This window comes from Paroedura picta, chromosome 1 (genome assembly GCF_049243985.1).
Source record: "Paroedura picta isolate Pp20150507F chromosome 1, Ppicta_v3.0, whole genome shotgun sequence".
Taxonomy (NCBI): Eukaryota; Metazoa; Chordata; class Lepidosauria; order Squamata; family Gekkonidae; genus Paroedura; species Paroedura picta.
Genome location: NC_135369.1, coordinates 78,517,245 through 78,529,745, shown reverse-complemented (window position 1 = coordinate 78,529,745; position 12,501 = coordinate 78,517,245). Strand labels below are relative to the sequence as shown.

Genomic DNA, 12,501 nt, shown 5'->3' with positions numbered 1-12,501 from the left:
ATGGATGCAAAATTTTGGACACAAAATTTTATTTGAAGAATAGGAGCAATTGTTGTATAAAATGCAAGGCGAACAAACCAGTCAGTCCTAAAGGAGATCAGCCCTGACTACTCTTTAGAAGGCCAGATCCTGAAGATAAATACTTTGGCCACCTCATGAGAAGGAAGGACTCCCTGGAGAAGAGCCTAATGCTGGGAGAGATTGAGGGCAAAAGAAGAAGGGGACAACAGAGAATGAGGTGGCTGGATGGAGTCCCTGAAGCAGTCAGTGCGAGCATAGAGGACAGGAAGGCCTGGAGGATCATTAGGGTCGCAATAGGTCAGACACGACTTCGCAACTAACAACAACAACAACTGAATCATTTCCAGAGAGCTGATATAAGATGTTCTACAGGTGGTATGTTCTCCCTAAAGGTGTTAGGTATGTTACAGAAATCAGGTGGTAAATGTTGGAGATGCCAAAGGACAATTGGTTTGTTTGACCACATGCTGTAGTCTTGTGAGGTAATTCAAAATTTTCAGGTAAAAATTCATAGTTTGATGCAGAGTATCATGAAATGTAGATTTCCAATTCATGCTAAATTTATGTAATGTTTTCTTCTACCAAATCTACTGAGAATTCCTCTTTCACAAAGCAGCAGCAGCCAGACTTATGGTAGCAGAGATGGAAACAACCACGGTTGCCAGGAATGGAGGCATGGACAAATAAACTATGACAATTTCCACCAATGGCAAAATTAACAAGTTTATTACACAGAGAATCACCAGAAATATTTCTAGAGTGCTGGAAGCGTTTTTTGCACTATCAAAAAAAAACAACTATTTGTTGTAATAAGTACTATTAGAAATTAGAAATACTGCTAAGCTATATGGCTAAATTGTAGCTTTTTCATTCTTATCTCTTTCCTTCAAAATGAATTTTAAAATTTCAAAAAATAAAATAAAATGATAATCATTTGATAATCTTTCTGAAATTAGCTGTTATTAATCAAGAGACATTTAGAGTCTACAATGTGTAAGAACTGAGAGCTTATTGAATGCTGTGAATTGTAAATATAGTCATACAAGCAGGGACATGCAAGGGCTTGTGGGTGGCATCTCCTTTTCCCCTGCATCCCCTCCTCCACTATTTCCTCTTTCCCCTTCATGGCAGTCCTCTCCTCTACCTCCTCCCTTCTTTTCTTCCACCAACCAACCAGTCTTCCCTGTCTTCCCTTTTCCATCCTTCCTGGCAGACTCTCTCTGGGAAAAGTCCAGTGTGTCATCACCAGGTGTGTTCTTGGCAAGTCTTCCTCCATCAGGAAACATGATCAGAAAGGTAACAAAGATCCTTTCCACAGTCTTTTTGGCTTCCAAGTTCACCTTTGCTCCCTCTCCATGGCTTTGCTTTACAAACCAAAAACTTGGAAGGTTCAACAATACCTAGCAACCTCCAAAATGGCAACTGAGAGTTCAGTAGTAGGAATTTTAACTCTCCTCTCTCTCTCTCTCTCTCTCTCTCTGCGTGTGTGTGTGTATAATTTCAAATTTTTCTGTCATCTTCGGACTTCTTTCAGGTTCATAGAGAAATTCTCCTTATCTGTCCTGAGCTCCATTTTGTTATCTATTAATCCATATTCTATGGCCCACTTTAGAATTAGAGATACGATAAACCCCTGATCCTACTCACATGAGAAATGGTATCTAATATTTTGCTATAACACTGTGGCCTGAAATGTTTCTGAGTTTTGTGATAACGTTATAAATATGGGGGAGGGGGTCTTGTGTGTAACAATAAAACTAAACTAAATTTGATTTGTAGTAAATGATATGATACAAGAGAGGCAAATAAGAATACAACAGGCACTAGTTGCGGGGCGGGGGTGGAAGAACTCAGTGGATGGCCTATACCTCCCCCAAGGACCTGGAAAGGCTGCAGGCTAGAAGCTCCTAGGAAGGGAACTCACTGGCAGGGGCAGCTCTCATGCGGCAGGGATCTGCAGCCACTGAACCTCAGAGGATAGTCAAGGGTGGGGGATGGAACGTGATTGGCTGGCCGCTGGACAGACAGGCGAGCTGGTTGGAGGAAGAGGCACTCAAGGGCGGGACAGCTGCCGTGAGTGGGTGTTAAGCGCTGAGTGGCACTTAAGCCATGAGACCAGCTCTTCCTTCAACCCCTTACCAGAAATATTAAGTGGAACAGATAACATAATGATCCAGGTCAACCTATAGCAAGGAATTTTGGGGGTGGTTTTGTTTTGTTTTTGTTTTTTTGAGCAAGCTTCTCCACTGAACAGATCCTTTTCCTGCAATGTCATCTCAATAAAAAGTATTGTCTGTGTTATTGAAGTTCCTGCATCAAATGTGAATTTCCGTAGCGAGCAAAGGAGATTGAACACCCCCACCCTCCACAAAGGAGTTTAGCTGCAGCACAAAAAACTATTGAACTTGAAAAGATAATGGACAAAGCCAGAAAAACAGAGTCTTTATACTATTGACTGCTTGTAAACCTATGAGCCACCCCTGAGAGTTTTTTAATGCTATCCTTGAACAGTTTCAATGGGATTGTAGATGGTATTTCTTGTTCACTGCAAAGTTAATACATGCCTTCCACAGAAAAAATCAGAAGGTCAGTATATAAAATATGGCATAGAAAATACAGAAAGAATACAGAAATATTTTGTAAAATTCAAAAAGTATGTTTAAATCGGATTAGATCCTCTAATCCAGTGGTCCCCAACCTGCGGGCCGCGGCCTGGTGCCGGGCCGCGAAGGCTTTGGCGCCGGGCCACGGCTCCCTCTCCCCGCCCTCCCCCGCAGTAAAAAACTTCCCGGGCCGCAAGCTTGCGGCCCGGGAAGCTTCTTACTGCGAGGGGGGAGAGGGAATCAGGGTGCGCATGCGCACATGCGCCATGCGTGGCCGAAATCGTGCATGCGCGGCACTTTCGTGCATGCGCGGATGAAAGGCAAAAGAAGAAAGGCAAAGATTTGTACTAAAACAGCCAACAGTACTTTACTTAATGCAGCTATCTGCTTTAAACAGGAGCACCACTTGCAGTGGGGGGAGGGAAGATGAGGGAGGATGTTGGGCAGTGATGCCTCACAATGCACTTACTTGAGGGCCATGTGCTGCTGCCTGTGGCCACACACCCCATTGGCAGTGGAGCATAAGATGGGGTGGGCCCAGCGGACTTCTTTTTGTTCCATGCTATCAGTATTGTGAGATAGATCAAGATGAGTAGCCATGTTTGTCTGTAGCAGTAGAAAAGAACTAGTGTCTGAAGATAGATGCAAGAAGCAGCAAGCAGCGATTCATGAAAGGTCATGCCCTGCCACATATTTTGTTAGTACTATGAGAGTTTACTTGGACAGCTGCATCAGAAAGTATATTGAATGACTAGCCAGGTGTGCATTTTAGTGTGGTTATATACACATACCAGATATAATCAGATACCAGATATAAGTAGACTGTAAACTTAGGCAAACTTATAAGTATGATGATTCTGAAAATTTAGACAGTAGGAGTGCCACTGTTTTGCCAGCAGCTTTCTTGTACCCCCATCAATTGGCTTTTCCAGCCCCTACCACATCTCCATTAGCCCAGAAAGGTCCAGGCCTGGATCAGGCAACCTGTCGCAGACTAGCAGCTTCAGTGCAGTGGGGCACCCTGATCAATACAGGGCAGCCTGATAAGTATAGGGGAGGTGGAGTCATGCTCAGACAAACAATAGCTTCCCCATCTATTGTTATACGTTCCTAAAATACCAGTTTGATGAAGGAAATAACATGTGCCTATATCTCATTTGTTCTTCAGTAGCATGTTCATATAAAAAGCAAATTGTGAAACAGGTGGAGGTTTAAGGAATCAACATAAAGCCCCTCTGGAGTACCAGAGCTCAAAGTTGTTCTATGTGACGCAGTGAAGAATGTGTCCAAAATACATTTCTCGCCTTATCACAGTACACAACATTTAAAGGCATTCTTAAATTATGCTAGCTGTTTTGATTTGGAGGTGCTTTGAAGTGCATCAAGGAGTTCACAGGATCCTGGCACCATTGATTTTCCCAGGGAAGAGAGTCATAAAATGCACCAACAGATCAGTGATGAATTTCCACACTTGGATAGAAGTTTCCCGCCAGCAAAGGCAGAAAGGTTAACAGATGGCTAACATCCACTAGTTTTTGTTCAAATGCTGGAGGCTGGATTTCCCTGCAAGGAGCAGGTGGGGTCAGGATTTCCACACTCATCCAGGAGGGGTAGGGTCAGAGGTAACTCTTCCGTTGTTAAGTTTAGCTTGCTGTCATATTTTTCTGCTATTTTTATTTGTTCTGAAAGCCTACCGATACAATAGAATGTTTTTCCTGTCTTGTCCTATAGCAAAATCTATAGTAATAATGAATTTTCATGCTTAATAGAGAACACTGAGATTCAATTCCTTCCTGAGTGCCTTAAATCACTGACTCACATTTAGACACACAAGCACAGGGGAGAGCTAGAGTTATTAGGAAACTCTGCCCTTTGTACTTGCTCAGAGGCAGCCTCTACCAGGGTTCCACAAGTCATTGGTAGCGTGGGAGGGTGGATTCATGACCTGGAGTGGTGGCACAATGACGAGGAATACACTTTACATACATATGAATATGCAACACCTGCATAAGAACACATAGACACAGGGCAGGTTTATGGCACTGTCAACATCTGATCAGGAACAAACCATTTAATTATTCTGACTCTGACTCAACGTACCACTAGACTTCTCATTTAAAATTGCCACTTAGATTAGCAATCACCACCTCATCAGCTGTGGAAAAGAGCTGCAGCTGAACACACATGGCAGACTATTCCTCCAACCCCAGTGAAGTACTTAATGCCTCTTCCCACAACATATGTTTGTCAATGTGGATTTTATGTACTTGTTGCATTGAAATGTAAATGCAACCAGGTTGAAACTTTAATTGGTTCAACCAGATCTGCACTTTCTAAAATCTGTAAAACAGCATCAGCAGCCATCTCCTTAAACAACTTGGTAGAAGAAAAAAGTAAACATACCTTCTATAGACAGAATAAATATATCTCACACAGATATGTACTATTGCTTTTCAAATTGTGATTAATAAAAGATTATGGTCGCCGTTGTAGTTGTTATTTTAATGGGGATTTTATTGAGGTATTATTGTTTTAGAATTCTATGTGTAAACCACCGCGAGGCTATGGCAAGTGGCGGTATAGAAATCAAATACTAAATAAATAAAAATAAGGATATAAATTCATTTAAAGTTTTACTGAATTCATTGTACCTTTTTGTCATTTTGCATTTTCTCAATCAAAGGATTAAGTACAACTACGAGGACTACTATCATGCAGGGATCCACAAGTATTTGTGATGTTAAAAAAAGATCCTCATGCTCGTAAAGGCTGGAAACAACTGAGTTAGATGATGTGCCAAGCAGGAGGAAAAATCGCCAAACACAGATAATCCTGGAACGTACAGGTGTCTGGTACAATATACTTCAGATGCTGGTATATGACAACCCAGCATATAAATGTATCTGCAAGCAGATTATATTTGCCAGTTTTGGAAAGAAAAGCAATGCATAAAATGTAAGATCATCTTTCAAGAAAGCAACACAGTTTTTTCTTTAATCATCTCAAGTCATTTTTCAATATCAGGACTTTATACCATTGCCATTTTTTAATATGCCAGCAGTCTGAATTCTTTGTTTTTAATTTAGGCGGCAGTCATGTCAAATGGAAAGGCTACCATTCCTTGGCAGGGAATTTAATTATGGAAGTAGCAGTATGTTAGGGTTTGGCATGGCTTTCTTTCACGAAAGCAAAACCACATTAAGAGAAAGGCTAATTAACAGATTTGTCAGGCATCAAGTTAACACTTACTTTTGCGAAGGTCTGCAAAACATCTAGGCCAGGCGGTAGATGAGAATCATTGTGGATCTCCACCTTCAAATACATCTGCAATGCCCTCGTGAGATACCCAAGACCTTCTTTCATTTCTTCACTTAACTTTTCAAAATCTTAAGGGAGACAATGTACAGCAAGGCATTAACAATATTCTGCCAATGTCTTTGAACTCTCCAGTGGCAGCTTTGTAGTCTTTGTTTCTAATCCATGAGTACATGGGGACACAGCACTTTATTTTTGACAGTTGCCTCTCACCACCAAGTTGTCACTATCAAATCAGACAAATGGTATGTGACTGAAAGACAAAAGCTCATAACTAAAACAGATGTGCAAGGAGAGATAGTGTCAAACTGCAAAAAAACAACAGCCAGTTGAATACATTTAGTGAAAAGAACAATATTAATTTACTTTGGAAATATTAATCTAAATTAGATTTTATATTAGAATTGTATGTGATTCTAATTATGCTGTGATCCCCCCTGAGTCTGCCAAGAGAGGGTAAAATAAACATCTAAATAAAAAAATAAATATTTATCCTGCAAAATCTCTTCCTCATTGAGAGAGGAATGATATTGATTTCTTCCTTCAAACCAGTTCTCAGACAATACAAAGCAAAGCATGCATTTAACCTAGCAGCATAAAGTTCATAATCAGGATAGTACCTTGAAGAGCAGGGGCCCATATGATGCATCCACTTGTTAAGATGTGATCTGTTTTGTTTCTGACTTCCTTAACAACCTCCAAGTATGTGCTATCAAAACTCAGGGACTTCTAAATTTATAATTTTTCCACCAGCCCTAGAACTTAAGATCTTGTTGAGTCAATTCTTCTGACACCCTACCTGAAAACAATGGCTCTAGGACAGGTAACTGCCCAATATTTCTCACTACAAAAACTAAAGGAGTTTTCTCTGCAATCTTCCCATCTTCCTTTAGCAAGGAAGGGGCAACTGAAGGACTACGCATGCTCCTCACTTCCCCGTCCAGTCCTTCTCCTGTGCTTGGTGCAGCTTACTCATGTACTTGCACACTAACAGCTCCCACTGAAATTGTATACTATGCTGTCAAGAGATGGGAGGGTATTTTCTGTCCTTACTTCGAATTGTCTTTGGGAACAGGAGGAAAGAACATTAAGGAAATATACTCTTCTCAGGAGAAAAGAATAAATAAGTACTTACTTGCATTACTGCTTCCCCCCAAAATGACTCTTAACAAGCTCTTTCTTTTTCTGTTTTCACATTTTAAGAGAATAATATTATAAAGAACTATTTAGCTGAAAGGATCAGAATGCATATTGTAGAATTTATTAACTTGGTTAAGAGTAAGGAAGGTTACTTCTGTCATGGAAACCAGCAACTGTTTAAAAGTGCAAGCTAGTTGGGGGACATTGCACCTCAAGACAGATGCAAACAAGGATATTGTTCTCCATCAAGAACTTCAGGGAGACTTTAGAGATTCAAAGCCAGAATGCAATTATCTGAACTGGAATTTAGCCAGGATGCCAGAATTAACCATTGCTGTGGGGAGGGTGCCTCACAGGATTTTTCATGGCAATCAGATGCGTACCTTCCTACCTCAAACTAAAGCCAAAAGAAGTAAGAACGGAAATAAAATCACATAAATGAATTGTTTTAATTATCTGGTTTTTAGAAACTGAAGCTGTTCCATTCCCTTGTCTCAAAGATGAAACAAATGAAAAGTGTAACTACGAATAGGACATGTCGACCATTTTCACTTGTGATACTAAAAGCACCTTTGAGCTTCTTTGCTGCCATCTGTGCACATGTATAAATGTTTTTCAACAGGACAAAAACAGAACAAAAACAATTTTAAAATTACATGTACATTATTATCTATGAGAATGGTAATTAAGACACATAAACCTTTGTCTTGCTGAACTTATAAAGCATATCTATGAACTGGGTTTGGACTGGTGGGTTGGGAGGGACTAGATGAGATTATGCTGTTAATAGTCTATTTTATTCTGTTGTTATGGGTTTTATTGTAAACCACCTCAAGCCAGCGTGGCCAGGAGTGGCTGTTAATAAATTTACATATAACATAAATAGTACATAGGTGGATTCATGCTGCTGTAGCTTCCAGAAGCCTGCTCCACCTACAAAATAAAACAGACTTTATCTCTAGAAAGTAAAGTACTACCAGTGTATAATGCCAACTCTATTTGCCCCCACCAAAGTTCTTTGATATCTATTTTGTACCACCAGTTATTATATATATACTCCAGTTCTACTCAACCCCACTAATGCTTTACAGTTGTCCTCAGAAGGAAGCCAGCTGCACAATACAGGCCAAAAGAGCCAAGCATTTACAAAAATAATTTTGGCATCTACTTACTTGACTGAAGATCAGAAAAAGAGTAAAGTTCCTCAGATGGGCACGTTGATTGTCTTAGCTATTAATAACCCAAAAATAATAAGGGTAAGTATGAAATAAGAAATGATTATAAGAAATGTAAAATAAACTCAGCTAATCCCAACACTGTACCCATATGCAGAAAGTAAATTTGGTGTTGTTATTAGGTGCAAAGTCGTGTCCGACCCATCACGACCCCATGGACAATGATCCTCCAGGCCTTCAAGGATTGCGGCCCCCCTTTTCAAGAATCGCTGCCTTGTCGTGGCAAGAGGGCTTGCGTAGCTCAGTGAAGCTATGAGCTATGCCGTGCAGGGCCACCCAAGACAGACAGGTCATAGCAGAGACCTCTGACAAAAGGTGCTCCACTGGAGAAGGAAATGGCAAACCACTCCAGTTTCTTTGCCATGAAAACCCAATGGACAAGTTCAAAAGAAAGTAAATATACATTACCAAAGACATTCATTGTTGTTCAAATTTTTGAAGATACTGACCCTTTCCACGTGGGTAAGAATCATAGAGTTGCAAGGGACCTCCAGGGTCATCTAATACAACCCCTGTAGAATGCAGGAAATTTACAACTACAACTAACTCGGGGTTATCTTCCCTGAGTTCATTGCTCTTGGGAAGCAGATTTTTCCCCACCGACCCAAAACATCATGGTACATTCATGCATTTGTGCTGTTCCTGAAGTTTTCCTGTATTTTTGCAATCATTTCCAAAAATCCTTTACTGAAGAGTTTTAGGAAAGATCACAGTAAAGCTTGTATGACTTCAGTGCTGGTGGGAAAGTGTGGATTTTCCCATGCACATGGCAGCCATTCCCCCAGTGGCCGTTTTCTTGCCCTACCATTCAGGGATCTTTTTATATCAGTTTATGCAACTGGTTCTCTGAATTCCCAGTTTTCCTTTAAAAAAAAGTAAGTCCCTAGTCCTCTCCATTGCAGAGATTTCAGGGAAAGGCATACCTCTGCAATACAAGGGGCTAGAAACTTACTCTTTAATAAAAACTGGGGATTCAGAGAATCTGTTACACATATAACATGGTATCAATATTACGGTATTCAGCTGCTGTTTTTTTTTCCAAAAATGGGAAAAGCTCCAGTGCCCTCGGGGGAGGAAGGATGGCCATTGCAAGGAAACTACATGGAAGCCTGCTATGGGGAAGCTCCGTTGCTACTGCTGTATACTGAGAGTCACATCCGTAACAGAGAAACTTCCACTGTTAAGGTTTTAAAATACTGCAATCTACTTTATGTTCTTGATTTCATATCAGTTCTGCAAAATGTACTTCATACACTTTCTACTCCCTGGAAAGAAGGTATAATTTTTTTTAACACTAACCAACCAATCATTGTTACAAATGTTTTCTTCTTAAGATGCTGCATTTGTGAGATTTAAGAAATTACCTTCTGTGAACCAATCTTTTGTAAATATTTTAGCTGTGCGCGTTTCAGAACTACAGAGCAAACATAAAATTTTGGAAATGGTATCAGCCTAGGAACATATTGCACAAAACTGTAAAGGCAACCTTAGATGCACCATTTTGAGCCATTCCAATATTAAGAGCAAGTTCTGAAGAAGCTCACTCAATTTACTGCTAAATAATATACCAGCATAGACTGAACTTTATAAACTTACTGCTTTTTACATTTTATTTTGCTCTGTTTCACTCTCCGTTTGCACAGTTATCCCAGGGTTCAAGTATATATTTGGAATAATACATAAACATGTTCCCCAACTGTCTGTGTTGGCAGGAAAAAACAACCATCTTAGAGTGATAGAATGGCATAGAAGAGACTTTTTACTTCATTAGGTTAATGTCTAGTGAAGTTTCAGTGGCCAGTGGTTCTTCCAGCCTAAACCCCGCCCCCCAACAGTGACATCAAGCACAACTAGAACTCTTACAGCATAAGCCTTAATGTTCACACCTTTCTAAATCTATTGACTTCAATGGGTACAACTCGGTTTAGGATTACACTGCTAGTGATACTAGAAAAATCAACTACCATTTCAACCAGGTTAGGGAATCCATCACTGTAAAGGTCACAAACAGGAAATTTACTTACTAGCTTGAAAATAATCCTGCCAACAAGCCTCACTGAATCTGGGGGAAAGTTGGGATCAATATTCTTAATGCACTTGCATTCTCGTTTATGATCCTGCCATGCTTCTTTCTGCAATTTAATAAAAATTATTTATACAACATATATTAATGACATTTATTTAATAGCTCAGACAGGATAAGACAAACCAGAGTTAAAAGCTCTACAGAATCAGATGGTACTCTACTACACTTAAGAACTGTATTAAGAACTATGTTAAGACTGATTGGATTAAGTATAATTGGCACCCCTGGAAGTTTTGCCCTGAGGCACTGGGAGGGGTGAGGGGAGGAGGGAGGATCTGGGGTGGATTTTTTATTTACTTTTTATTTTTCTCACCAAGGACATGTGCTGTTTTAACGTTTTTAACTTACAGTATTTGCTGGCGTATAAGACTACTTTTCCCCCCTGAAAAACATGCCTCCAAGTGGGGGGGTCGTCTTATACGCCAGGTGCACTTCAGTTGGGATAGACATAGCTGCCCATAGTGGCCCATAGTACTGTAATATAATGTAACAAACTCTATATTTTGAGTGGAAATGTTGGGGGGTCGTCTTATACGCCCAGTCGTCTTATACGCCAGCAAATACGGTATGTGGGGTTTATTTTATTGTAACCCGCCATGAGACGATCTCAAGAGCAGCGGATAAGAAATCTAATAAAAAAATTTAAAATATGCCCTGCCCTTGTCAAGGTAGTACCTGTAACATTGCCCTTTGGCTACCTGCATCAGACTACATTAGCACTGGGTACTGCAACACTGATTCTAGCCCTATAAAATCAGTAATCCTCTGTTCCAAATATTTACATTCAGCATTAATGTTGACTACCCCTTGGCAGCCTTCTATGAAGCCTACAGACTTCTCTGGTTTGTTTGTTTTCTTATGTTGCACTAAAAATTCTGATTGAAGTTTTTAGATATGGAGTCACACAAAGAGACAAACAGGCATGTTTGACTATAACAACAACACAGAGTATACATCAAATTAAAAAAACCAACCCTATATGAATCCAATTTCTCTAATCCTAAAGAAACAGTCATGCCAGTAATCATTAGAACATCATCCTGAATAATGCAGCTGTACTGGTATGTTTTTCTCAACTAACAAAAAATGTTCTTTGAAGCTAGCATTTATCTGACACAATTCCAAAAATAAATACTAGAAAAGATGTTCAATATGCTAGAAAAGACATCAAAATGATCCACAGTTTTGCATTGCTAGTAACATCAGCAGAGAGTGATGAAATGTAAAATGCAACATCACACAAATAATGTGTCTCATTCTTCTGATCTTTGTGGTGCATTTCACACTAGAAAGGGATTGGCATCACATCTTTATCATCTTATGCCAGCTGGAATTCATTCGCAAGTAAATAATTATAGACTAGAAATGAGAAAAACATTCCTGTTTTAGAAACTAACAAGGTCATACATACTTAAAAGGGGGGGGGGACTATGTAGAAGTACATGTGCTATTCTACTGTACCTTACTTAGAAAGTTTCCCCCTTTTCCCAGGGGTTTAACTTGGCAGATATTTGACTTCAGATTAGCTAATGTCAGGGGAATAATGATTCTTCTAACTTGACTTGTCTGGGCTGGGGAACTACTCAGAAGTATATCAAGAATTGCTATTCAGGTATTTTCTCCCAAGGATACTGAGATGCAATAGGCAGAGCTTAGGAGACAAAAATTCCAGAAGCACAAATGCAGGTTTAAGGGAAATGGAGAAATTATTTACAAAACAATGAAGAAAGAACAGCTCTAAGCAGGATGTCCATTTTATATTTAGTTCCCTTGTAATGCACCTGTCCTATTATAGTAGACTGTATTAGTTAACTATGCGGAATTTAAGGGAAAAGACTTGGCTCACAAAAAGTTACTCAGAACATTAAAGCCCCCAGCAGTCAGTTTAAAACAAAATAGCTGAATACTGCAGACAAAAAGAAAAGTTTTTCACTACAGTTTTTGAAGAACAAAATACAGTTAAGTATTAGTTCTATGTTTGCATCATGAATGCAAAGTACTACTGAAATTCTAAGGCTAAAACTCATTTATACATAATGACCCAGAAATCATGGAATAATGTGGATAATTGCACTTTAAAAATACCTGGCATGGTCTTGTT

At 39.6% G+C, this 12,501-nt stretch overlaps 1 protein-coding gene across 1 annotated transcript in view; it reads right to left on the bottom strand.

The window, feature by feature from the left end:
• SMYD3 (SET and MYND domain containing 3) overlaps nucleotides 1–12,501 on the bottom strand; it is a 440,651-nt gene that overhangs the window by 386,857 nt on the left and 41,293 nt on the right. Inside the window, exons 3-5 of the mRNA XM_077344317.1 lie at nucleotides 10,339–10,446; nucleotides 8,252–8,309; nucleotides 5,874–6,010 (exon numbers count right to left, since the gene is read on the bottom strand). Of these exons, the coding sequence (XP_077200432.1) occupies nucleotides 5,874–6,010; nucleotides 8,252–8,309; nucleotides 10,339–10,446 (303 nt within the window). The remainder of the gene's footprint in view (nucleotides 1–5,873; nucleotides 6,011–8,251; nucleotides 8,310–10,338; nucleotides 10,447–12,501) is intronic.